Here is a 27,902-nt window from a genome sequence, read left to right on the forward strand (position 1 = left end):
TGTGGAGACTGTGCATCCTTTGATTAGCAAAAATTAAAAGTGCTATACTGTTCCTGCTCCCGCTGCCGTCACATCTGTGCTCCTGTCATTTCTGCTCACAAGAGCCTATTTTTATGCACGTGTGCATGCTTTTGTACTTGTGTGAGTGTTAGAGAATGATAAAGTGAGAGTTCTCCTGCAATGTTGTGTTGCAGTATGACATTGTCAACGGGACGGGTTTCTAAAGCTGTCAAATAAAAAGGTAATGATAGCAGGCAGAGTTCAGCCCTGTGGGGGTATTATAAGATCAGCATCATTAAGGAAGAAAAAGTGGGGGGAGTATACACACACACACACACACACACACACACACACACACACACACACACACACGCACGCACTTCTTGTGTGTGAGCCTGCTGAATGTCCATGGATCATTTAAAACTGAATAATGCATTTATTTTAATTTAATTTTTTCTAGACATTTCTCCATATTTGGAAACAGTTTAGCCGCTGGAAATACAAACTGATCCTGAGCCAGTTTAAACAATTACTGCACTATTTTAAGATGATGTGGTGAGAACAGCATCACTTTGGTTCATTTGCACATTTAGGGGGAAAATGAGGTTTTTCTGCTTTTCTGCCTCTGAGAAGTTTGAATTTTAAAGCCTTCTGGTAAAGAAAGCTAAAAGTCCATTTAAGCTACATTTAAAATACACCTCATAGATACTGGAATTTTGTGGCTGATCCCAAAGGGGGAGTTTGGGATGGCCACGGCCACCACAGACAAAAGCCACAAATTCAAATGTCACCACAGGACAATAACCATTTACTCTGTATTTACTGATGCATGCACGACTGGCTGCATTCTTCTCCTAAAATGACAGTTGCCTTAACCCACAAAAACAACACGGCTTCACTGCTGGATATAAACATAGAAGTATATAGTAAAAGAGTAAATAGAAAAAGCAATGCCGTGTTTTTGTTTTTTTTGGACTATTTTCTTCAGAACGTCTAATCTGTTACAGCTGGCAGCATCTCCCTCTGTGTAATCTTTCAATCCCTCTGCCTCCTGCAATCAATCAGAGCCACATCTGCCTTTAGCCTGGCCACACCAACAATGCTGCATGTGCCATTTTGCAGTAATTGAGAGGTGCATGATAAACTAAAATTATGATGTGAGAATAATCAGCCTGTAATGTTTGTCCCCCTCCTCCCAGCCAATGGTATAGCCCCATATGGAGTGCCATCAAGTAACTGCAGTACTTGTATACTACTATACTACAGTATAATACAAAGTCAGTTAAACTTCAAGGAAATCAATCTGTTCAGAGGTAGCTGTTTAAAACATTGTGAATCTATTTCACCTTCTTCTGGTGCAAATGAAAGGGTCAACAGGTGCACTGGAGAGGCAACAAGACAACACAAAAAAGGAGTGTTTGCAGGTGGTGGCCAGAGATCATATTTCTCTCCTTATCTTTTCTGACTGATTTTTCTCTATTTTTGCTTTTTGCTACTGTCCTTGTAATTACTTGTAGCATGCAGCCCGTTCAGGTTTAGCAGTCCAGTACCTCCAGGATGGCCCATCCATATGTGCCATCACAAGAAGGGTTGTTGTGTCTCCAGTGTGTACAGGAGATTTCAAGGGGTGAGCCATTACACGAGGAGAGCTGGACACGGCTGTACAAGAGCATCAACCCAGCAGCAGGACCGGTATCTGTATCTCTGTGTGCGAAGGAACAGGAGGAACACAGCCAGAGCTCTACTAAATGACCTCCAGCAGGCTACTCATATGAAACAGACTCCATGAGCATGAGCATGGCACAAGGGCCCGCCAACTTTCAGTGGAACACAGCTCAGCACCGTGCAGCTCGATTGGCTGGAAGGATGCTACAGCCATCAAAACATGTGACCCTTTCACGCCTGTCACGTGTGCTCAGTGTGAACCTGCTCTCATTTGTGAAGAGAACAGGTGCCACTGTAGAGTGCAGTGGGCTTTTAGTTTTTTTTGTAGAACTGGATAACATTATTACATCTTCAGTTCGAATATGATGTTTACATTTACATCATATCTTTGCCTAAGCAGCCAAATCTAACTGGTCTTTTAAAACAGAGATGAAGGATTTGTGGTAGAAGACATTAACCTTAAATAACGACGTGTAAGTGACCGTTAGCCATGCAACAGTGACAATACAACGCAAATCTGCGATGCACATTTTAAACTATTCCCCTTCTAATCCGGAACACGGTTTACGAGCTTAACATGGCATCATCTGACCGCTTTATGTTGCGTTACATAACCGCTGACACACGGCCAGGAAGCCAGTGCGACACATCTGCCAGGAGATGGCAGCCTCGGCCGCGCGCTTAAATAAATAAATAAACTCGCCATGTAGGGATGTATGTTTTTGCAGCGAGGGGAAGGTGAAAAATCCCCGGATAGGACCGTAAACAAGAAGCATGCGAGAGTGTGAGCTGAGGGAGTGAGGTTTGTGTGGCTGCTGCTGCTGTGAGGGCCGACAGGGAGTGGAGGAAAACACCGCGACGCCGCTTCCAGCCGTTCATGCTGAAAAAGAAAAAAAAAAAACCCAAAACAGCCCAGAGAGACCATCCAGCAGTGAGTACATCTCTCCATCCTTTCCTCCCGTGCTGCGGCTTCCGTTTTAATTAATGCGTGACATTAATTTTACAGAAGATAAAATTACGGGCGGCGCAGCAAAAAAAGAAAAAAGATGGGACGGAAAGATTTCAGCAGCTGTCTTAAACTACATGAATAAGAGCAGAAGAAAGCGATAAACTCGGTTCCTACTTTAGACACGCCAACACGGGGATGCTGTGGTGTTTTTTTCTTTTCTTTTCTTTTTTTTTAACCTTAATCTTCCGACGTTAAAGTTAATGTGATGTGATAAAAAACGAGGAAGACTGGGGAAAAAAAAAAAAAAAAACGTTTAATGAGCGCGAGGTACCGCTGTGCACGAAAACGTCAGAGGCACGTGCACAGGGACGCCCTCTCGGTACGGGAAATGAACGGAAACCATTTGACAGCCGCTGAAAGAAGAATACAAACTAAACGGTTAATATTTCTTTTCCGGAGTGAGCATATGTCCGGAGAAGATTGCATAACTTTGTCAGGATTACATAAATGTGCACTTTTTCAGTTCATTACTTTGTAAATGTGATAACGTTACTGCTCACCTGATGGTGGTTTCAGCCTTCGAGGCTGCCAGAAGTCTAAAATTGCATTAGGAGCATTTATTATTCAGCGATATTCCGTCCAGTTTCAGTTTAATTCATATAAAATAACAGCAGTCATCTCAAGATACTTTATATCATAAAGCTAAGAGCCTCCAGTCAGATGGGCTAGCACTTGGCAACAGTGGGAAGGAAGAGCTCCCTTCAAACAGGAAGAGACCTCCAGTAGAACCAGGCTCAGTGAGCTGCAGTCATTTATGGCAACTAGTTGAGGGTGAGTGGAAAGGGAAGAGAATAAAGGTGAGCATACAGAGATATGGACAAAATATACATTTTAGGAGAGAGAAGACAAAAGTTAATAACATGCAGTAGCAGCATATGTAAATACTGGAGAAGAGCATCATGGAAAGTCCCCCAGCAGCCTGAGCCTGCCTAACTAAGGGATGGTTCAGACCTAAATACAAAACTGATGAAAAAGAAAACTTGCTGTAAGAGAAAACATAAAGATTTATTGTTTACTTTTAACAGTTAAAGGTACCTTTTTATAAATTTTGAGGTTTAAAATTAGCTTAAAACCTTCCAAAATTAATTAAACCTATTCGCAGATTTGGAAAAAAAAACAACTGAATAACAAAATAAAATATTAATAATGTGTTAATAAATTATTTTTTATAGAAAGATCAATATCCACATCCATATCTCTTAAGTAATTACATAATTAAAGCCAGCAGCCATTTATGGAAGTATGTGGGAATGGCTAACCAGGCTCTGTTCAAAATTTACAAATACAGTCATATGAAAAAAAAAGTTTCCACAGGACTGTATGGAGTCCCGTGGAAAACTAAAGACACCCTGTGATTCAGTAGCTTGTAGAACCAACTTTAGCAGCAATAACTTGTATACTTTGGTATACAGAGGAGTTCATGGTCGACTCAATGACTGTAAGGCGCTCAGTTCCTGTGGCTGCAAATCAAGCCCAAATCCTCACCCCTCCACCACCGTGCTTGGCAGTTGGTGTGAGGCGTTTGTGTTGATCTGCTCTATTTGTTTTTTTGCCAAAGGTGGTGCTGTGAATTGTCAAACATCTCCACTTTGCTCTCATTTGTCCAAAAGACATTGTTCCAGAAATCTTGTGGTTTGTTCAGATGCACTTTTGCAAACCTAAGCCATGCTGCCACGTTCTTTTTTTTAGACAGAAGCACCTTTCTCCTGGGAGCCCTTCCAAACAATTTTAGTGTTTTTTTGATTGTACTATTTCTTTGTATTTCTAGTCTTGCTTGCATGGCTTTTGAACTAATCCTCAAGAAAGTGATTCAAATGTAAAATGTCAGGACATTCTCTCTCTGGAGTTCATTGCCAGGCATTAAATCAATAAAAAATATAAAGGGTAATCAGTTCACAAAAGAACAGAGCAAACCCACCACAGTCGTAATGTGTTTTAGTACAATTCAGGCAGATTTTCATCTTTAGCCACCCCTGCATTGCTCCTTATTTTATGCTGCACATCTTCTGAGTCAGTCTGTGCTCCTGGCGTTTGTACTTTGTGTCACGTTCCATGTTGCAGAATCCATAATGTTCGCATAACTGTCAACACGCTGCTTGAACACATAGGATCATGCAGCTTTCATGCCCTCACACTGCTCAGGCTGAAAATATAAGTTTCATGAGGCAGAAATATCATCTTTCGCCAGCTTTAGAATGTTTTTTTGTAGGCTTGTGTGTGAAATCGCACCATTAGTGATCGGAACAGATGCACGAAACCATCTCCGAAGTTGTAATGCAAGGACAAAAAAAACAGCACAAAAGCTAAAAAAAAAAAAAAAAGCCCACTATGTTTGACTGTGATTACAGTGACAGGACAGGTGAGTGACTGCTGTGGAAAAGGTCATTCTTGTCAACAGGCACAGGTAAATCATAGTGAACGTGCTGTGAAAAGCCCTCAGGTCAGGTCTCTCTACATTGTGAGGCATGTAAATGGATATTGTGCCTTTATATATTTCCCACTTTTATGCAGCATATTTTATATGAATACAATGTATCATAGTTACATTGGTAAGTGTCCTCAGGTGGAAACGTCACTTTGTGCATGATGCAGACTCACGCAAAGCGACTCTAGTACAGTCCAGGAATAAAAATATGTAAATGAGCAAATCTGACAGCTGCTTGTTACAGCTAAAGGGACTGCACTTTGAAAGAAAACGTATATTTATGTCAGTTTGTAGTAATATTCTATACACAATATGGACAAAAGTACTCAGCCACCTTCACATTACACCTACAGTATCTGCTTGGCCATGGAAGCCCATGCCAAATCACCATTTTTAAGCATGCTAATGCTGTGACACAGTTGGTTGGTCTGCAGGGCAGGATTTTGTCCAACATTTATGGTGCCAGCAGAAATCAGCCCCAACTCCCAAACTGCACTTTTCTGTAAGAAGAACTGATTATGAAATATTAATAGTGTACAGAGTGCTGCCTGTCTGTGGTGTGACATACTCATTGCTAATTTTTTCACTACACAACCATGAAGTTATTCAGAGTGGAGCACTCTGTCATCCCTCTGTTCACTGTCATGGTTTGGACACAAAGACCCATTCAGTCAATGCGATAACTGCAGTTTAACCGGCAGTAGTGTCTTATCAAAGTCTCTTGTCTCTCTGGTCTGGTACTGAATGTGTGAGGCATGCATGATGTTTTTTTTTTCTTAAATTCTCATTCTTACTCATTTTTTTGACAGTTTGAAGGGGATGAGGAATGGAAGCTATGTGGAATTCTGTGTAAGAGGGAAAAGGCACAAATAAAAGCCACAGGACTGGAAGACTACAGGAAGCCCGCAAAGGCAGGGAACTACATGCTTCACAGCCCTCCCTGCCTTCTTTAACTGTGATGGACATTTCAAAGCGCTCTGTCCTTGGCCACCCAGGAGAGGTGATGCAGGATTAAATCACATGCTCCATCAAGACTGATCACAAACCAAACCTGCCAAGACTTCATTCTCTAGTGCCTAAGGTCCTCTTGAGTCTTTACTAGAGGTTAGAGCGGTACAAACTTGGACGAACACTGCTCAACATCAGGCACGATTAATGTTTTTTCAGTGAGGGTTTGAAAAAAAGGCCCAGCCACGGCCCACGGGAGGGTTTCTGAGCAGCTTTTGGAGGAGAGTCCTGCTGCACTTACAGAGGAGATGGGTAACAAAAACACCAACCTACCCAAAGGCCCTGAAGCTGAGGCCACACAAAAAGAAGAAGGGGTGCCCGTCGATAGCACCACAGGTAAAAGACTTTTTCCTTTATCCTGTTTTTATGCAGCACACAACTGCTGTGTGGTTTTCTTTCAAGGTCTGTGCACCTCAGGAAATTTAGCTTGTTGTTTAGTGTCACAGCTAGGTAGGTGGTTAAAATGTATTGCTCATTCAGTAAAATGTCTCGTAGAAATATTCTGTCATCTTCAAATATCCATCGACTGGATTTATAGAGCACAATGAGAACCCAAAATCTGAGAACTGCTGTTTAAGAGCTTTTCAGGACAATTTGAAGTCTATCATCCATTTGTAGACCACAAGTAGTGTGTAAGATGATCTTGACAAAGCTGAGCTGCAAAGAAGCTACAACCAATCCTTGCTAATGTTTGAAATGCCCTGCACAGCTGTAGTTGACGAACTGTGTTATCCAAGAGCTGCTCCATACAGCTACAGCTGATCGACGTTACTAATTGTCACAGCAGTGGTGGCTGGTGAGGGGCTCACAGGCTGCCATCTGAGGATGACACACACACACACACACACACACACACACACACACACACACACACACACACACACACACACACACACACATGCTATATTTACCATATAACCACTATCAGGAAACTTACACAGTGTCCCTAACCTCAAACCTGTAAACTGTGCCTGAAATACTACAACTGTACACTGTATGCTCAATATGTGTACTATCGTTCAAGCTGATTTTGCTTGGATACATGGTCATGTGTCTTTTTGGGCACACCATTAGCATCTAACAGGCCACTTTCTGAGAGCCATGACAACGCCGAGCTAAGCTAACTTAGCTCAGCGTTGCCTGTTACCTGTTATAATCGTAAATAAAAGATGGATGAAGCTTTGACGTCTGAAAAGTGAAGCCAATGCTGAACAGCATTGCATTCTTTTGAATGTGTGTGTGTGTGTGTGGGGGGGGGTTGTTTGGTTGTACAGAATGTACAGAAAAACACCCCTTCAACTCCTTTGATTTATGACCTACATAAACACGTTAGTGAGTAGGTTATGGTCTCTAGTTTCAAGTCTTTTGGAGTGCAACATAATGTTCATTTTGTAAATTATTGTCACATTACAGTCAGCAAGGAGGATAACATAGGCTATGCTTTACAGTGTGATTGACAAGTTGCTATACTTGCTGCTTGCAGCTCATCACGGGGAGTCTTAAAACACCATGATGCTGATGGTGTTGCTTACTGAGTCAGACTTATACATGGTATATAAAATCTGTATTATTTGGGTCACTGCTGCATTGCACTGTGACACATTTTTGCAAAGATGGGTCCAAGAATGCTTCTTCTTACAAGCATTTTAAAATAGATTTACAGATTTATATTGTGGGCACTTTTTTTTTTTTTGTCTCTATAAAAGAGACAAGCAAGCACACACTGCATATGCAGGTTTTGTATTGCAAAAATATTTGTAATGCTGCTTGTTTTGGTGTAACCTGGATAAAGGAATAGTTCAACATTTAAAAAAGTGCCCTTATTTGCTTTAGTCAGGAAAGGAGATTGATACCACTGTCATATGGTAACTATGAAGGGACAGCCGGACAATGATCAATGGTTCCCGTCAAGCTTGCATCTCTTTGTTCGGCGCCCTCCTCCTGGTAGACTTTGAAACTCCTTTTGATTGTAGGTTTTCTGTCATTATGTTTATCACCAATTCCAACCAGAGATAACCACGATGGCATCGTGGTGACATCATAGGACGAGGCCACTCATGACAAAGCTCCTCCACAGCCACAGAAGGCAGTGAAGAACTGCTTTACAGACTGACCATTATATGTGAACTTCGTATTAATCCAAGCTACAGCATGCTTACTGTACGTTCATACCAGTACATGTGCATTTCCATAACTGACTGATCACAATTAAAATTATTGAGAAAACTGAGATATTACTAATCTTACCACCGAAGCATTAGATTTCATTCTAGGATTTGTTTGTGTTTTACGTTTTTAGGAAGTGTCTCCAGAGATGGCTCACAGGGCCCCACCCCAGAGCTGCTGGCCTCCCTGCAATCCCTTGGAGAAAACAGCGACTACACACTGCTGCCACACTCCTTGCACCAGGTGTGTGTGTGTGTGTGTGTGTGTGTGTGTGTGTGTGTGTGTGTGTGTGTGTCTGTGGTTGATAGTTTGAGAGCACCTGTGAGGAATATTTCCCTTTAGGATCCAGAGGGAATTCTCAGTGTCTTTATTTAGTCTGACAGAAAGGCGCTGTGTGAGAGTGTGCGTGCATGGATGCATGTTTGTGAGTTTTTGTATGCTTACAGCTACAACATGTCGCTCAGTGTGCCCTGATTTCAAAGACTGTGAGTGGAGGCAAATATAGCAAATCTCAGCGCTAGTCTTTTACAAATGTATCACTGTAGCTTGTTAAATTTTCTACATGGGCATGCTAATGAAAGCTGTGGCTTTGTTTATTGTTTAAAAGGGTCAGCTATATGTGCAGGTGCAGGGATTTGAACTGGCAACTCTCTGCTCTTTTGTTCCTCTGCTGCCCCCCCGCCCCCTGATTACAATTACGGTGTTCAGCACATGCTAATTAGAAGCCTGATGAATACAGTTAGCTTTCAGCTCTGTGTTTAGTTTAAAAGGATCACAGTAAAAGATCAATGGTTTCATGCTGCTCATGCAACACTTTATTTGCCACGGTTTCCTAACAACACTCACAATACAGTTCATTTGTCTCAGCTACTGCAGCAGTTTGCTTTGCTTTGGAGCCAGCTGCAGCAACCGATGAAACAGAAGGGAAGCTGTTTTGCTTTAAAGGCTCATAAAGGAAAGGAGAGCCAAGCAGACACAAAATCACTTTATGACACGGATGCTACAGATTCGAAGTTGTTTTGACGAGTCTCATTAAACTACAAGGAATTTATGCTGTTGAGAGTGATGCTACATAGCTAGTAACTATGCCGCGCTCACATTTAGCAGAAACATGGTTAGTGTCATAAAATGCTCGCACCTGTTGAATATATCTGTCTGAAAGTAAAGACACCCAGAGGAACAAGCCAGGTAAATGGTGACAAAATGCCTGTTTTACCCCCCATCCCCACCTATCTTGAGCTGGTGTCCTACATTAATTGTATTTGTTGTATTTTGTTTCATTATGTTCCATTTCCTCTTTTATATCTTTTATAGTTTCTTATGCATCTTTAACTATTTTTTTAATCCTTTTTCATTTTAAATCATCAGTCTTGATGATTTTTCAAGTCTAAACAAATGCAAAGATTTACTAAATACTACACATTTTATGCATTGGTAGGGGTTTGTATATCACACCATGGTGAGTTTTTTGTCTCTTTCAAGCTGTGATTAAGCATAATGCTGAACGCAGCTACAAAGGCAAACACAGATGAATTCATTAATAATGCGAGGAAATGATTGAATTATCAAGATTTTAAATGATAAAGTTTCTGCTCAAATAGATACTCATTTCAATATGTTTCAACAGAAAAATAACTAGTGATGTGTCACAGTGGATTTTAAACAGACTCTTTTGTCTCCTGCATCAACACAATAGTGGAGTTTTCAGCAAACAGCAGCACTGCATTGCCAAAAAAGATGGAAGAGAGCTGGGATCAGTGGCTTTCTGTGTATGACAGGTGGGGTCTCTTACTGTTGGGCGACATTTTAAGATTTAAGATAAGATATACACAGTATGATGCACAGTGAAATGTATTTTGCACCTGCAGTAAGTGGTAAAAATATATAATAGAATATATAAGAATAAAATATGTAATTCACACATCAAGGCACACATAATAAAAGTATATAGATATCTAGGGTAAAAATATATAGTCGATGAGATTTACACGAGGGTATGTTACTGTAGCTGTGTCCATAAGTGAGAAGGGACTGTTTGCATGTCTGGGCATGACGGTGCCTCTGTGTATTGTTCTGTTTAGCAGACCCTGATAGGAACACGTTCATAGGAATGCTCACAGATACATTAGGTCCTCTTCACCTACAAATCATCGGCAAAAGAACAGGGACAGCTGAAAGTACAGGTTTAGAGATGTCACTAAAGGCACAGCTGTATTGAGAATGTAGCTCCAATCTCATTGTCCATTCTGTATAATGTCAAGAAAGGCATTCTATTCTATTCTATTCTATTCTATTCTATTCTATTCTATTCTATTGTAATGGCCAAAGCAAATAACTAAAAAAAACAACTAGAGCTGAAATCATAAATGGAGTAATTACCGTATTTTTCGGACTATACGTCGCTCCGGAGTATAGGTCGCACCAGCCAAAAAATGCATAATAAAGAAGAAAAAAACATATATAGGTCGCACTGGACTATAAGTCGCACTTTTTTTGGGGGGGGGGGGGGGGGGGGGGGGTTGATAGAATCCGAGACCCAGAGCAGAAATTCCATCTTGAACGGCAATTTAAAATAATAATGGATTAAAGAACAGGACGAACACGGTTACACCTACGTTATGCTAACGTAGCACATTCAGCTACATGACGCACAACGAACACGTGTTCGGTATTGTAACGTTGTAAACACACTTCCAAAGTCGGCGATATTCACAACAAAGGTCGTCTTTATTAACAGAAAAACGGCTGCTGTAGGCCACAGCCACGCCAACCACAACTACAACAGCGGAACAGCAACACACACACAGGCAAGCTCTCGGTCTTTTTCTCTCTCTCCATGCTGCCTTCACGAACCTCCCGAACAGTCCGAAATCCCACAACATCAACACGCTCTCTAACTAAGAGAATCGCTACAGTATGTTAACGTAACATTAAGTTATTCAGATAACCATAGCATAAAGAACATACTAACAAGTTAACCAAACCATCAATCCATTGAATTCTTCATCCTCGGTGTCACTTCTAAACAATTACACTCCGTAGACGAAGCACCGCTTCCTCTTCTGTGTCGCATTAGTCAGACTCGTCGTCAGCTGCAGTTCCAATTATTCCAGCCTTTCTGAATCCCAACAGGATGGTTTGTCACTGAAGCCCATGTTTTCTTGATCCATCCAATGACTTCCAGGAAAGTTGGGTGGCGCATTCTCCCAGTTGCCGTTAAGCTGTGCTCTCCATCCATCATCCACTGCGCCCACAGGTTACGCAAGACTGCCTTAAAGCTGCAGTTCACGGAGATGTCAAGTGGCTGGAGTATTTTGGTTCATGTGTTATAAATGTCACATATACGTCGCTCCGGAGTATAGGTCGCACCCCCAGCCAAACTATGAAAAAAAGTGCGACTTATACTCCGGAAAATACGGTAATTTAGCTGGTGACAGCCAGGACTGGAGTCATTATATTTTAAGGTGGTCAGTTCTGTGTGACACATCTGTGACTGTTTGAGGGAATTTCTTTAAATGTGCCCCAAATGTTTAGTTTTAAATTCTATCAAAGTCTTCACGATACACATTCCAGTTCATCCAATAATGCCAGACATGTTTTTTTCCCAGGATTAGGTGGTTTCTATCTGAGAGGCAGAAAAACAGACATGCTAATACAAACCATAAGCTGCTGCATGTGACTTGATGTGTCACAGGTTGTTTCCGTGGCTGTGGTTCCTGCTGTGAGGACTCCGCGCGATCCTCATCTTTGAAGGGATTTAAAACAATAATACATGCGTTTAGTTTAGACTGTTCAGCCAAATGTAGATCAGCAGTTGATAAAATCATTTTCAGGGCACAGAAGCGTAGCTTAAGCCTACTTTTATACTTCACAGGTAAGTGATGGTGTTTCAGTGAAATGCTGCTACATGACTCCTGTCTAATAAATCATCTTCTATTTTTTTCTTTAGGTTGCAGAGGCCTACTCACTCAACGAGGACTGTATCCTTTCAAGTGCACAGCGAACTGATGTCTCTGTTTTAATACATTGTGACATTTGGTTTTCAGTCACTACTGTTTTGCAACTGAAGCTTGACTGAGCTGGTGGGCATTATGATTAAAAAATGGTTTAGGAGCATCACTCTAGGAAGTAGCTACTCTCGTCTTTTTAGGCTTAAAGGCTGTGTTCACCTTTGGTGAGCCTCATCAAGGAGGATTTATAAGTTGTGGTTTCATGTACCAGGGGCCTGTTATTCAGCAAACTTTGTTGTAATCAAAATGTAGAGGGCACCCCCCTCAGTTTTGTCTTCCTCTCAGCCTCCTCTTTGTCTAAAATGCTTTTTTCTGTCAGCTCTCATGTGTGTCTCAGGCACTGGGTGTTCCCCATATTTTGGCCAAAAGCCCACAGGGCTTGCAATAGTAGTTTCCTCTGGCGCTGTTTGTGCTGTTGCTCTGGAAACAGCTTTGGGCCTGTCTTGCTGTAAGGAGTGTGGCGTGTGTTTATGGGTTTACGTGTCAGGGGACAAAAAGACACAAAGAGACAGATTTATAGGAAGAGAAGGTCCACGAGAAAAACATGTGCAGCAAAAGCACAGCAGACTGTTGAGAGAGAAGCAAGGAAGGAAGGGAGGGAGGTAGCGAGGGAGGGAGGTGTGGCTCAGGACACGACCACATAAAGACTAAAAAAAACTGAACGTAGAGAGTGAAGAAATTGATTCCTTTGCTGTCTTGCTTTTTTTTTTTTTTTTTAAAGATCATGTGTGTTCATATTTCTCGTTGCTGATAGGTAATTTCCTTTAAGCCTCAGTGGTAACTAGCAATGAGCACGTTGCTAAAAAGACTCACTGGTTCCTAATAATGCTTAAAATATAGGTACAGTAGAAGAAGAGCAGGACAGCTTTAAACGAGAGGCAAAACAAATTATACTGTAAGTATTTCTTAAGGGTGCAGGCTGTATTATAAAGTATCCTGACCTCCCTTTCGTACTGTGTAAATACACAATGCTATTTGGGGTATGGGCTTTATTATAGGGTATCCTAATCTCCCCTTCTTATATTGCAGTCAGTCTAAATTCAGTGTAAATGTCAGGAAATTAAAGCATACTCGCTGTATTATGTGGTGCTTAATCTGAGATATTTACATTGATAATACCACAGTGTGTAGCAGTGTGTGTTGTGTCTTTAACTGGTCACACTACCAGACCAGTGGGCCATCCAGTTCTTACAGCTAGAGAAGCTCTACCATGAACGCCTGCTCTCCAACCTCACAGTCCTGCAGGAGAACTGGGGTTAGACACAGTGATCAAAAAGCCTAAACATAATCCAGTGGCAAAATGAAATAGCATTTAATTTGCGTGTGCCTGCGTTTTTGTGTTCCCAGAGAGCCAGTGGGGACAGAAGGACTCTGACAGCAGCTTGTCTGCTGAGGCAGACGGCAGCCGTGAGAAACACTTTGAGACACTGAGCCAGATCTGCAGAACGCACCTCAGGTGAACCACAGTGGGAGACTTTCCTTTCATTCGAACATTCCTGTGTCATTAATACAAATGCTTTGTAGATGCATGTCTTTGATGTGGACTTAAGGTTCTGCTCATAAACAGCTGAAACAGCTCTCAGTGTCTGAAGTAAACTCTGTTCATGCCATCTGCAGTTCCCCACATTACCTTCACCGCTGTCAGACAGAAACCTTTTAGCACCAGTTTTGCTTTAATGCGATCTGCTGCTATCTTTGTCTCTCCTGAGGACAAATCAAGAAGTCATAGCCTGAGTCACAGTATCAATAATACATGAGGATACAGGGAGGACAGACACACATAGGAACACGAAATCAATTTTAATAAGTACAAATACAAACGTCAGATTTCCCCTGTAGATTAATTTCCGCTAGATGCAGACAAATACTACAAGTTTGCGTGCCAGGTGCTGGTGTGTCACTATGCTTTGATTCACTTGGTATGTTACTGCAGCCCGGAGTCACTGGATACAGGTGGATTTGATTTGGCTGAAGAATGCTAGCCTGACAAATGTTTAAAACATTTGTTTTCATAAGTTCAGTAACATATTAACTTCCTCTGCCTCTCTTTGTCTCTCTCTGATCTCGTTTTCTCCTGCTGCCTCTCTGGTCTTTTCTGTGTCTCTATCTTTCTTTGGCATCACTCAGACCATCCATCAGTGTGGAACAGGTAAGGCCCACCGGACTGTTTAGGTCTTTGCTCAGTTTGAGACCTTTACTTCAAAAATTGTCAACTATGTTTCGATCACCAGAACAAGCTCAACACAACGATGAAAGACAATCAGTTGAAGAGAAAAGCACCGCAGCCCCATCACGATGAAGGTAAACATGTATGAATGTTCATAATTGAACCCAAAGGAATAACCACAACTTAGGGTGTGCTCCGAAGTATATACTGTATACTACTTGCCATATGCTAAGGTAGTGTACAGTGTGTTCACTGGGCTTAAGAGATAACCACAAACTAGCATCTGACAACAATATTTATGAACATTATATTTTTGCAGAATTTGAAGTAAATGCATCAGAACTACATAACTTCTGCAAAAGAGATTTTTAACCTTACAGAGGACCTAATAAAAAAATAACACTTTTATATCAAGTTCAGCTACATGCACTTGTATTAGGTCTGCAGTCTGCACAGCATGAGGGGTTTGTGCCCCCCCTTCCACACACACACACAGAAACACCCCCCCCCCCCCCCCCCCCACACACACACACACACAAAACCAAAAAAAAAAAAAACCATCCAGATTGGATAATAGCTGGACAATAAACGACAGAAAGATGGCACTCTGAGTATCCTGAATTGGAGTATATGAGAATGCTGCAGAAGGAAAGTTGGTGGTTGAAGCATAACTTCCACTGGGGAAAAAAAAGCTTTGTAAAAGGTTTTTGCACCATTTGAATTGAGATTTTATGACCCTGCTACCATTACAATTAAAGTTATTTAAATAATGTTTAACTGCCCAAATAAATAGCCTAAACCATTTCCAACAAGGCTACCATTGTGGCAAGACTTGCTTCTAGATGGAGTTTGGAATGGCCTTCACACATTGTAGGATGTAATGCTGCAAGTGATGTACTTGTCATTGTGGTATTTTGGCATCCTTTACATTTTCATCACATCTGTTTGCCACTTTTTGTAGTAGTAGTAATAGTACGCTAGTAGTATCCTTTTTCAAACAAACCTTTGATTTAGGCTACAGCTATAATAGCTCTGTGAAGCCATAAATGCTAACCGCACACTAACTTAGCAATGCTAACAAGATGCTAAGTAATGCTAAGTAAGACTGCACATATATTACTGTTGAGCTGTAACAGTTAATAACAGTTCATCCTTGGAGGGAGATCATATGCAAATTCAAGGGATTACCAGGCTAGTAGATGTTGAGAACCAGAGGCACCCAGGAAGAAAATAGCAGCAATGAGGTGAGCATAGACTGTGGAAAGACACTGAAATCCAGTGATTATTTTTAGCAGGCAAATTAAAAATTGTGGGTGGGTGCTGAGTTAAACCTTTTTCACCTGCGAGGCAAGTGATTCAAGCAGTTACCAAAGACAAAAGACAACAAAACCAACAGAGTGTAAGAACATTTCCAGAAACTGTGAGTTTTTGTAATAAAAGGTGGATGAACTCACAATTTATTGAATGTAGAGCTTTTTGCTCACTAATGTGGAGGATCAGTAATCAATAGAGCTCTCTACAAGTAATATGTATTATGCAAAAAAGAGCACTGAGAATGATATATAATGTTTGGTATCGGGAACATACAAATCCACTATTCTTTAAATCAAAACTTATGAAATTTATGGATTTAGTAAAATTTAAAACTGCTCAGGTGATGTTTAAAGCAAAAAAACACTATGCTTCCAAAGAATATTCAAAATTTCTTTAAGAATAGAGAGGGAAGGTTTGATCTGAGAGGGAAATGTAACTTTTTCAACCATGTGTTCGCTCACATCTTAAATGTATGTGTGTATCAGTTTGTGGAGTGCGTTTGTGGAATGGTTTAGATCGGCGGTTTTCAAAGTGTGAGGCGCGCCTCCCCTAGGGGGCGCCAGAGCACTTTAGGGGAGGCGCGGTGCGAGGGAAAAAATAAACCGGGAAAAGAAGCTATCTGCTTGCTGTCTACTGATGTGAGAGAAAGAATGGACACATTTTTATTAAAGAAAAAGGCAGGGGAGACAAGCTCTGGCATAAGTAGAAAAATGAAAAAAGGGCGTATTTGCCATACAAAGGCCCTGATAAAATAATTAAAATGGGAGGAAATGTTTTAAAATGTTCATGCGTTAAATTTCATTCAGATAAAGTGTCATTTTAAAAGATGAGATGGTTCTAAAATAAAAGCAATTAGAAGGTGTTTTGTAGTGGCATTTGTTTGTGTGTGGGTTGATTATTGGGGGGGGGGGGGGGGGGGGGGGGGGGGGCAGCAGGCATTGTGCTCCTTGGAGGGGGGCTCACCCTTTCATACTTTGAAAACCCCTGGTTTAGATGATGAAATTAAGCTAAGTACAAATATTGCACAATTCAAGAAAAAATATAAGGAGCATATAAATAATGTGTATAAATACGAATGAGATATAATGTTTTGTTATTATTGAATTGTAGATTCATGTACATCAAAATGAATGTATCTTTGGGTACTTTGGCGTGGGTAGGTGTGTGTAGCCATGCATGCTTGTGTCAGTGTATGCATGTGCATAGGCATGTTTGGTTAATATTATAACCAGTTTAATTATGAACCTGTAAAATGCAATGGGGACAGGACTAGATAAGCTATTGCTTCTTCCTGCTCCCTTTTCAAGCACCTTGAGATTGTTATAAAATACATTGCTGGTCATTTTATTTATTGTTGTTTGATTTGCATCTGCTATATATGTAAATATATGTACATATGCATATATAGATATTTGTATGTTTTATTTTCCTATACGTTTATTTTTCTTTGTTTTTAATTTTGATTGTTCGAAATAAACTTAAAAAAAAAAAAAATGTGTTTCTTGTTCATTGCAGTCAACATGCCTCAAACAGCTCAGCAGGAGGAAGAAAAAGAACAGAGCACGATCACAGATTTAGAGCTTTCATCAATACAGACCGGCTGTGAGGAGGAGGATGGAGATACATGTGAGGAAGGGCAGGAAGTAGAAGAAGAAGAGGAGCCGTGTGAGGAGACTCCAGAAGAGGAGGAGGTGAAGGTGGAGTGGCCAACAGGAGTGCCTCAGGCATCAGATAAGGACCTGGCCAAACTGTCACACAAAGAGGGGGTAGGAATACACAATGTTTCTCTGGCGTTACACTTGATTAGTATCTTTGGAGGATATAACATAAAAAATTAGTATGTTGTCATATCAGATGTTAAATTAATATAGAGCACTGCAAAAATATCTTGAGCCACCCCTCAATCATTTATGTATTGCTAAGAAAATGGGAAATAGGTGAAATGATTTACTGAAACATTTACAAATTTACATGTGTCAAGATTTGATGGATGGACCCAGAATTCAGACTCAAACAGCCGGCATGAAACGTGAAAGGTTTATAAATAAAACTTAGTACCGTAAATTGGTTTTAATGACAGAGGGCGACGGGTAAGGACTACTAAAAGAGAGAGAAGGTTTCAGCGATGACTGGTAGGGAGGAGGCAAATGCAAAGGCTTATATTGCGGCTGAGGAGTGTCCTTACATGAGAGGTGATGGAGAATAGCTGGGGAAAGGGCTGCAGGCAGGGAGGCTGAGTTTCGTGAGTGGCAGGGTCGTGATGTTGGAGAGTGGGCAGGCAGATGGAATCCACATAGCATTCCCAGGCTTGAACGATTGCTCAGTGAGGATCCGGCAGCAGCTCCTGTGCTCCAGACTGAATAGCAGGTGAGTATCTTGACATGGGTGACAATAACACCAGGGGAACAACTAATTAGCAGATGAAAGAGTGTCTCTATAAACCAAACCATTGTAGTACACAATTAGCCAACTAGAAGGCTGAGTTACCTCTGTAGTGGAGAAGCACAGGTACTGCCGGTCCTTAAATACACAGGATGATAACGAACTGCAAGTTTACACAGTTAACCTGGGAAACATCCGCTCCGCCCATGGGCGACAACATCGGATACCCACAGCTCCACCTGAAAAGCAAGGAGTGAAAGCACACCACCCCAGCCCTACCCCAATCCTGACAACATATATGAGGCACAAGCAGAGTTTGTACAGGATTTTTTTTCCCGTTTCTCAGGGACACGACTTTCAGATGCTGCTCATCTGCTGTAGATAGATTTTTAGGCCTGCTACTTCTTCTTTTGTCCTCCACTTGTCCAGTTTCCTAATTTTTTTTAAGGACACACTGCGCACCATGCAGAGATCTGCCAAGTTTTGGGCTAATAGCTCTTTGGGAAATCACCTTGTTGCTGCCAAAAATAATATATTATGCCTCTCAGACTGAGTTATCTTTGGCATTTTTCATAGATTCAACTAAAGAAATCAGAACAAATTATTTGAAATTTTATGACAGGTTGCTAGTAACAGCGTGCCTAAATATAATTTCCAATTGTTTCATTGCTAAGTTGTCTGTTTGTGTGTAGACACAAACAGACAATTTAAGTGATTAATTCCTGGAGTTCTGAGCTTTTTTATGTTTGAATGATTCATAGGTCAGTGGTATGTGGCTTAGTAAACAAGAAAAAATATTCCTCTGAAAATGAGGAGCAATGTACAAGCTTGATGGGCAAAGAAAAACTTGCCCGGAGAACTATTGTTCAGGACAACTTGAAAGCAAGACAGAAAGAAATGAGGGGTGGCTCAAGACTTTTGCACAGTGCTGTATAGGTAGAGATTTATTTTCTCTTTCCATCCCAGCACCCTTTGTTTTAGTCCTTTTACTTCCCAGCTTGTTTCCTTTCTCCTTTCCATCTGTCTGATGTCTTCAAAGTCTGCTATTATTTCTGCCTGCAAAAAAGTAAAAAAATCCACATACCGATCAGCTCTTTGTCTTTGCTGGGACACTCCCACAACTGATATTTATTATCCCTGTGTGAGTTCTTCATCGTTTTTCTGTTGAAAAAGCCTCCACCCATGTGCATTGGTGTGGCCTCACACTTGGGATGTCTACCCTGCCAAATGTGCTAGATTACTGAGCTGGGAGCCTGAGCCAAGACATCATGTTCTGGCTCAACCAGTAAGCTGAAGGCGCCTGGTTCTTCGCAGAGGTGGGGATGAAATCAGAGCTTTTCCAAACAAGCAGTACAGGATGAAGGCCTGATGCGTTAAGGATCATGGCTGTTTTGACTATCAATTTTCATAAGGGTTTTGGATGTTTATATTAGCAAAATTGCAGTTCCCCACTTCTCGTAACAATTACAGAAGTAATTTTAGAAATTCAGTATTAACATGGAACATCGTCCAACTTAGAGGAATAATTTTTTATCTTTTGACAAAATGCTATGTGATTCAAGAGGATGAGCTTAGGCAATGACTTATATACACATCAGGTAGGATATTTGTCAAAAATGAGGTGCAGCAAACAGGGCTGAACTAACAGAAACATGTCAAACCACCACAACGCTCCTTCAGTCCTCAGCCATCCAAAGCAGTGACCTCCTGGAGAAAACCAAGCAGCAGGAAGCAGTATTAGTTTATATACCATATAACAGATAGCTGTTGACAGTGTGATATGTGAAAAGGCCATAATGTGTCCTTTCATGGGCCCCTGAATGAGCTCTGAGAGCACAAAGACACGGTATCCTCTTGTGCATGAGTCATGCTTTATTATTCTTTGTGGTTTTGAAGGTTTCACCAGCTCCAGGACTGTGTGTTATACCCTTTATGCATAAATAACATGGTCAAACTCATAACTCTTTGTGTGGAGATTGTTACTTTGGGGGTGAACTCATATGTGTTTGTGTTTGTAAAGATTATTGGGTGAATTTTAGCACGTCTAGCAGCATTGCTCTCGGGATGACAGTGTTAATCTGTCAGTTAGTCCACAGTTTTGGTCCAGGTTGGAGTATCTCAACAGCTATTAGAGAGATTAATGTGAAATTTTGGATTTTTCAAGTTCAAACAAAGCAGCAGCCACTGGGGTTGGAAAATGAAGCCAGTGCCAAAGTGGGTAAAAATGCAGTTTGTCTGACAGCCACTAGAGGCAGGCTTTAAAATGCCCATCGATGCCCCCGTTAACGTTTCAAACATCACAGCTTTAATACGTATGTATTACAGCCTGGTTCAAAGAAGAGTTTTAGTCTTTATTGTAGGTTCTCCCCTTTCTAACAATTGACAGTTGTGCTGCTGACACAGGCAGCTGTAGCCAGTCAAATCTGCTAAGTTTCACCTCAGCTAATTCCTGACAATGAAATGGACCTCTCCATTATGTTTGTGGTGTTGATGCCTTCTGAAGCATCTTTCATGGAACTGTGACAATTATGGCTTTAATATGGCTTGATATGCCTCACCCCCAGATGTCTGCCCCTCCCTGAGCCTGGCTCTGCTGGAGGTTTCTTCCTGTTAAAAGGGAGTTTTTCCTCCCTGCTGTCACTGAGTGTTTGCTCATAGGGGGTCATTTTGATTGTTGTGTTTTCTCTGTATTATTGTAGAGTCTTTACAAATAAAGCACCTTGAAGAGACTGATGTGATTTGATGCTACATAAATAAAAATGAATTGAATTGAATTAAGGTGCAAACATTTAACTTTTGTGAGTATGTTTTTTTAATTACCGTATTTTTCGGACTATAAGCCGCTACTTTTTTCCCACGTTTTGAACCATGCGGCTTATAGCCCGGTGCGGCGTTTCTGTGGATTTTTCTTTAACCACCAGGGGGCTCTTTAGCAGGATATGAATCATGGGACGTCAAAGTTGGAAATCAAAGAAGAAAGCGCCAACAAGTGCTAGCAGCAGGCACAAAAGAGATTTTTTTCAAACTCCCTCATCATGGAAACCACAAAAAGAACTTCCTATGATGCCGCTTTTAAGTTGAGGGCTATCGACCTGGCACTACAGGAGGGAAATAGAGCCGCTGCACGTAAGCTCGGCGTGAACGAATCAATGGTGAATTGACTTGTTATAACTCAAATTTGGGGTTGTCTGTCCCCCTCTGCTGAGTGCCGAGTAATTGTGGAAAACCGAGAGCGGCGGAGATACCAGCGGCTTATAGCCCGGTGCGGCTTATATATGTACGTTTCCAGTTTTTTCCAAAAAATTTGTAGGTGCGGCTTATAGTATGGTGCGCTCTATAGTCCGGAAAATACGGTAATATTTTACTGGGCATTAAATAGCAGTTATGTATATCTGTACTGTCTATGAATGTAGCTTGCTAACTAAGCTTCCTAGCTGATAACATAGCACTCCCCACTGCTGTCAAAATGTGGTCACTTTGGGGTCCACAAAAACAGTATGGCAGCAGATAAAACACCAAATTTGAGGTTCCAGAGTGCAGTGAATTCTGTCTGTACAGATTAAACTGAATGTCATGGACTATCGAGCATGCTGCTAACAATGTGGCCTCACACAGTGAATAATGGCAGCAGCTGATGAGGCTGACTGTGTTACTGCAGATGGACCCTCTGTACTGCAAAGTATGAAAATGTTGAAGCAGTTCCTCCCTCTGACCCTTTGAATCATGATTTCTAACTGAAACACATGACTCAGGCCAACACAGACCTCGACCTTCACTGACCAGAATCACGCATGCAGTGGGAATCTCATAAGTCTGCTGATATATCCTCGTTATCTTCTTGTGGTTTTAATGTTTTATTTAAATTAAAAGGTGCAACTAGGCTGCTAGTTGTGGCACATGACAAGATTTTAGTCAGATTCAGATGTTACATGGTATGAAGCTAAACTACCAACTATCGCTGTGCTTGCTTTGGTTCCCGTTCTTCCTGAAGGATGCAGGTTTTGGAATTTTGCAGCTTTTGGTAAAAATATGGTTTAGTCACCATATTTTTTGACCAATCTTATATTTTCAATAAATTCTTTTCTTTCTAGTAATCATTCACTCTGACCAAGATAAATTTTACAGCCACTGTTTTGTGCTTTGATTAAACTGAAGCAAGGCTTCATTACAACTATTGCTGAAAACAAATGAAATCAGACTCCCAGGAAAGTCAAAAGAAATATGGCAAAAATATTACTCGCATTTTATTCGCAGCAAATTCACCCCAAGACTGTGCAGTGTTCAGAGAAACTACAAACCCAAGAGCTCCACCTGAGCCTCTGCAGAAGCTGAGTGAAGCTGACACCCCACCCACGTGAAAAATTCCAAAAAATAGACTGAGCGGTTAGTGCTTCATTTGTGCTGGTTTGTGCCGTTAAAACTAGCGTTTATGCTGCTTTCCTTTTTGAGTTATTAAAAATTATTTTTTAGGTCATCCAAAGGTCACCATCCCCCCGATTATGCTCCAAAACAAACCAGAGTGGTCTACTTTTTTAGTGCTTCGTTTGTGCTGGTTTGTGCCGTTAAAACTAGCATTTGTGCTGCTTTCGTTTCGGAGATATGAATTATTATTTTGGCCGATAATGTCACCCCCCCACAACCACCACCACCACCACCACGTTTTTTCAAAACGTGTGTAAAAATATAGTAAATAATAAAGTTATATACAACTATTCTTATTAAAAAGCAGGAAAGACCTCAGGTATTTTTCTGTACAACTATTTGCAGAGGGAACAGAAACAACACTTACCGAATGTCCTTTCCTGCGTTGACAACATCTGACAAATTCACACTGAATGAATTGGTGACAAGAAAGTGCTGAAATACAACCGACACATAACCAAAACAGTAATTACAGCCTGCAGCAGGTGATTCATTGTCTTCTAATTAGGTGAAGACATGTGATCACCTGACAGTAAAGCATAACACTGACCGGTAAGCAGCACAAAAGAATTAAAGTACGTATTTTTCGGACCATAAGGCGCACTGCATTATAAGGCGCAATATCAATGAACAGGTCTATTTTCATATTACGCACAAAGATACGGGCCAGCGTAGATGAAAATAGGCCAGGAACATGTAGAATAAAATTCATCATAGTTTTCTGCGGTTTACTGCGTACGGTTTCTATTTTTGGAACAATGCTTCCACTTCTTGTTGAATTTATCTCCGGCGGCTTTGGCTGCTTTCCACACCTGCAGCTTGTTTCTGTCTAATATCGTCAGTAGAGTCATTTTGTGAATCGATGATGGACTATTTTACAGAATTCAATGAACTGATCTGCCAGACCGGAGGAAATATCGCTGCAGACCACACAATGGTGCAGTAGTGTGGATTCCTCGGCCATCTGCGGTCAGACGGCAGCGCTCAACTATTTGAAAAGCGTACGCTGGGTGTTACCCCCTCCCCCTTGTTGTACGCTCTGGAAAATGTCGATATTTATTAAACGTCCCTCACCAAAGTCGCACCAAATGTTCCGACAGATTTTTGAGCACAGTGTACCACATAAAATTGTTTCAAGGTCAGTAAGCACAATAAGAATTCATACATAAGGCGCACCGGATTATAAGGCGCACTGCCGATTTTTGAGGAAAATTAAGGATTTTAAGTGCGCCTTATAGCCCGAAAAATATGGTAAAGCTAGATTTAGTTGATATATTTGGAAAAATCTCAAAGAGGAAAATTTATCAGACAGTATTTTGTTATTCTAAAATTAACACATAACCCTTGAGTGACATTCTGGTCCACACTCCATACCAGTCGGTGACGGTAATGCACCAATTTCCTTGCCCACCATCAATAAACTAAAAAAAAAAAAGGAAGAAGAAAGCAGCACAAATGCTAGTTTTAACGGCACAAACCAGCACAAACGAAGCACTAAAAAAGTAGACCACTCTGGTTTGTTTTGGAGCATGATGGGGGGATGACGTCATCGGCCAAAATTATAATTTTTAATAACTCAAAAAGGAAAGCAGCATAAACGCTAGTTTTAACGGCACAAACCAGCACAAACGAAGCACTAAAAAAGTAGACCACTCTGGTTTGTTTTGGAGCCTGATGGGGGGATGGTGACCTTTGGATGACCTAAAAAATAATTTTTAATAACTCAAAAAGGAAAGCAGCACAAACGCTAGTTTTAACGGCACAAACCAGCACAAACGAAGCACTAACCGTTCAGTCTATTTTTTGGAATTTTTCACGTGGGTGGGGTGTCAGCTTCACTCAGCAGACCTCAGTTAGCATGTGAAATGTTAAAGTTTCATCAGAAAAAAAAGACTAAACTATGCAGAAATTTTGAATTATTGTTCTGTAATCATGGGGTGTACCGTATTTTTCAGACTATAAGTCGCACTGGACTATAAGTCGCATTTTTTTGGGGGGGGTTATTTCATAGAATCCGAGACCAAGAGCAGGCCGAATAGGGTATGCTAACGTAACACATTTAGCTACATGACGCACAACGCACTGAGTACGTGTCTGGTATGTTACCGTAACATTAACAGTATTTCAGATAACCATAGTATAAAGAACATGATAACAAGTTTACCAAACCATCAATCCATTGAATTCTTCATCCTCGTGTTACTTCTAAACAACTCCGCACACTCCGTAGGTAGACGACGCGCCGCTTCCTCTTCTGTGTCGCTTTCGTCAGACTCGTTGTCAGTTGCAGTTCCAATTATTCTGGTTTCGGTTGTCACTGAAGCCCATGCTTTGTTGATCCATCCAATGACTTCCAGGAAAGTTGGGTGGCGCATTCTTCCGGTTGTCGTGAAGCTGTGCTCTCCATCCATCGCAAGACTGCCTTAACGCTCTGGTTCACGGAGATGTCAAGTGTCTCAGTATTTTGGTTAGTGTGTTAATAATTTCACATATAAGTCGCTCTGGAGTATAGGTCGCACCCCCGGCCAAAAAAAAAAAGTGCGACTTATAGTCTGGAAAATACGGTACTTAGTTTTTCACAGGATTGGATAGAGCCCTGTGAAAACTTTTTCACATGACTTTTCAGTATTTACCATGACTGTGTGCAATGCATTTAGTTGCATTAGCATTTTGGGTTTTGCCGAAAGTATATAATCATTGCCTGTGTTTGTTGACCCGTCCAAGTTTTTGTCCTTTAATATCCACAACATACATAATACTGAATTGCTGTACTGCCAGACACAAGGGGGGTGATTTCATTTATTCTATCATACGACAGGTGTCCACACTCCCCAAAGCTGCTGCAGATCTTCCTTTATTTTCTGTCTCTGTGTCTCGTTCAGAACTTCTCTCAAGATGGTCTGGTTTCCATTCTGAAAAGGAGGAGAGCGTCGCTGGATGGATTACCTCCCCCAAGCAATACTGCTAATAAACAAAATTCCAAACGCAAAGTTCGATTCAGCGAGCCAGAGGATGGAACTGAGCACGGTACGGTTAGAGCTGTCATTAACTCCCAGTTATTCTCTTTTTTTGTATAGTCTTAATCCAATTATGCTCAATCCAGGTTGATGATGAAATCTGCATGCCACAGAAAATCTGCCAAAAATATTATGACACCATGAAGATGCACACAGCACTTTTCCATTTCTTACTTCCAGATGAGGTGGGTGGAGATTCCTGCCTGATCCTGCTGCTGCTGTGCCTAGTTACTGTGGTGATCAGCATAGGTGGGACTGCGCTTTACTGCACCCTGCTGGACACTTACTCCAACATCTGCATCGATTTCACCCACAACGTTGACTTCTACGTCATGAACCTACGGAGACTTTTGGAAGGGCTTGGACGCTGGCTGCCCTTCCGGACGTAGACCGTTAACCTGCGATCCAGACACTAACTTTGTCAGACTCCAGACAAATGATTGGCTGCAGTTTAGAGTTAATACAACAGTGAAAGAACTCACTAGCATCCAAAATGTTTAAAGCTTTGATTTCTTCTACCCTGAATGAAAAAGAGGTGTTTAAACAGAGGAGCTCGTATCATTTGTCTAAGATTTGTGAATTATACTTAAGTAACTAAACTGGTGCTCATAGCAACACCATACAGTAAAATGGTCAGAATTTCACCTCAGATGATAAATGTGGTGATGTATGCATGTTGTGCGATAAAAGTAAAAAACAACAACAAAAAAATTTGTTTACTACAATCTGTGTGGTTGTTATAGATACCACACAAGAGGGCTCACATGTCTCAGCTCTATTTATATGAAGACAGAAGAAGTAGTGGATCTGTTTATTAGTGTTTCGCTCTCACATTTGTAGCAGTAGGTGCAACTGTGGATACATTTGTCTTATATGTTCCAGATTTTCCTTGTTTCAGTTTAACTTGTATAGATAAAAGCTGTCAATCAATAGGATTATATTTATGTGTGTGTTTTAGAATGATCAGTAGGCCAAAGAATTATTTTCCAGGCCTCCCTGTTCAGTTTTATTTATACAGCGCCGAATCACAGCAGTCACCTCAAGGTGCTTTATATTGGAAGGTAAAGACCCTACAGTAAAACCAACAGTCAAAATGACATCCTGTGAGCAAGCACTTGGCAACTGTGGGAAGGAAAAACTCCTTTTTAACAGGAAGAACCCTCCAGTAGAACCAGGTTCAGGGAGGGGCAGTCATCTGCTGTGACCGGTTTGGGGTGAGGGGGATGGTGTGCTGTTGATAGGCCAAAAATATAAAAATACATAAATAAATGACTCATTGACTAAATGAATATGTCCCCAAACTTTTTTCTACTTCCTTTTTACATTTTTTATGCATTTCTGCTTCAGTTTTGGTCCTCCATAGATGACACATGCTGATAAATAAGTAGTGAGTACACGTGTGTGGACATAGTGGTACACGGCGGTTCTACAGTTTGAAAACCAAGAGGCCACAAAGATTTTCATATTTTGGAAGAACATTCATACCAAATGCAAATAAGCCGATATGATTTCACTGAAAGGAGTCATAGCTGTGTGTTTACCTTCGGACGTTCCTTTGTTCTTATTACGACCAGTTTAAGAAGGAATTTTATGCTGTATGTAAGAACCCTCTTCAAAATAAGGCATTAATGAATCTTTAAATGTAGATTCAGGAAGAGGGGTGTGGTTATTATTATTCAATCTTCATTGTGGTCATCATCATGGTTTGCCATGTGCAAGTTAGTGACTTAAGAGCTGCTCCACAATCTCAGGCACTTACCCCGTGTTTATACTTTAGGTGCTCAATGTTTTCATGTTTATCTCAACACGTGTGGTCCTTAAACCTCTGTTCTAAGTCATGATTTGTGATTATTTTTCCTTCTGTGTGCAAACAGATACTAAATTATATTGAAAGTGACAGAAGGACCGTCTGCATTGGGGACCAGGTCATGTTCACAGAATAGACGCGATTTTAAACAAAAGCGGAGCTTTGTGGAGTATCAGTTGTGTTTTTTTGGCTGGTTCAAGCAATGCAACAGGAAACATACCTGCAGATACTTCATGTCACTGGACCCGAGAAAATAAAGGTCGACCAGTTTGTTTATCATTTGCTTTGTTTATCTTAGCTTTCCTTTTGAACTCCAGATGTTTGCAAAGTGGCAGATGTTGCCTCTGTATTGTCAATATGGACACTGTTTACCAACAAGTGTTGCAATATGCAATCCAACTTTGTGTTTCTATATTAATGTTCATTTGTGTCCACAAGGAAATACAAAAGAACCTATTAAATAATCAACATCAACCATTGTTTTTATTTATTTATTAATAGTTACCTTAA

General features: G+C 40.9%; 1 protein-coding gene across 2 annotated transcripts; it reads left to right on the top strand.

Annotated features, from left to right (window-relative positions):
• Positions 1-2,380: 2,380 nt before the first annotated feature.
• cnstb (consortin, connexin sorting protein b) lies at positions 2,381-27,787 on the top strand. 2 transcript variants are annotated; one of them, XM_030720850.1, is made up of 11 exons: positions 2,381-2,596; positions 5,909-6,443; positions 8,407-8,516; positions 12,223-12,253; positions 13,452-13,538; positions 13,631-13,739; positions 14,411-14,432; positions 14,515-14,584; positions 17,280-17,530; positions 25,451-25,595; positions 25,766-27,787. In XM_030720850.1, exons 2-11 carry the CDS (start codon positions 6,356-6,358, stop codon positions 25,972-25,974), a joined length of 1,122 nt encoding a protein of 373 aa, XP_030576710.1. In that variant the 5' UTR covers positions 2,381-2,596; positions 5,909-6,355; the 3' UTR covers positions 25,975-27,787. The 2 variants fall into 2 exon arrangements, with proteins under 2 accessions (XP_030576710.1, XP_030576711.1); XM_030720851.1 differs by lacking the exon at positions 2,381-2,596 and adding an exon at positions 3,349-3,471.
• The last annotated feature ends 115 nt before the right edge of the window (positions 27,788-27,902 follow it).

Source organism: Archocentrus centrarchus, chromosome 24, assembly GCF_007364275.1.
Source record: "Archocentrus centrarchus isolate MPI-CPG fArcCen1 chromosome 24, fArcCen1, whole genome shotgun sequence".
In the NCBI taxonomy this organism is placed as follows: Eukaryota; Metazoa; Chordata; class Actinopteri; order Cichliformes; family Cichlidae; genus Archocentrus; species Archocentrus centrarchus.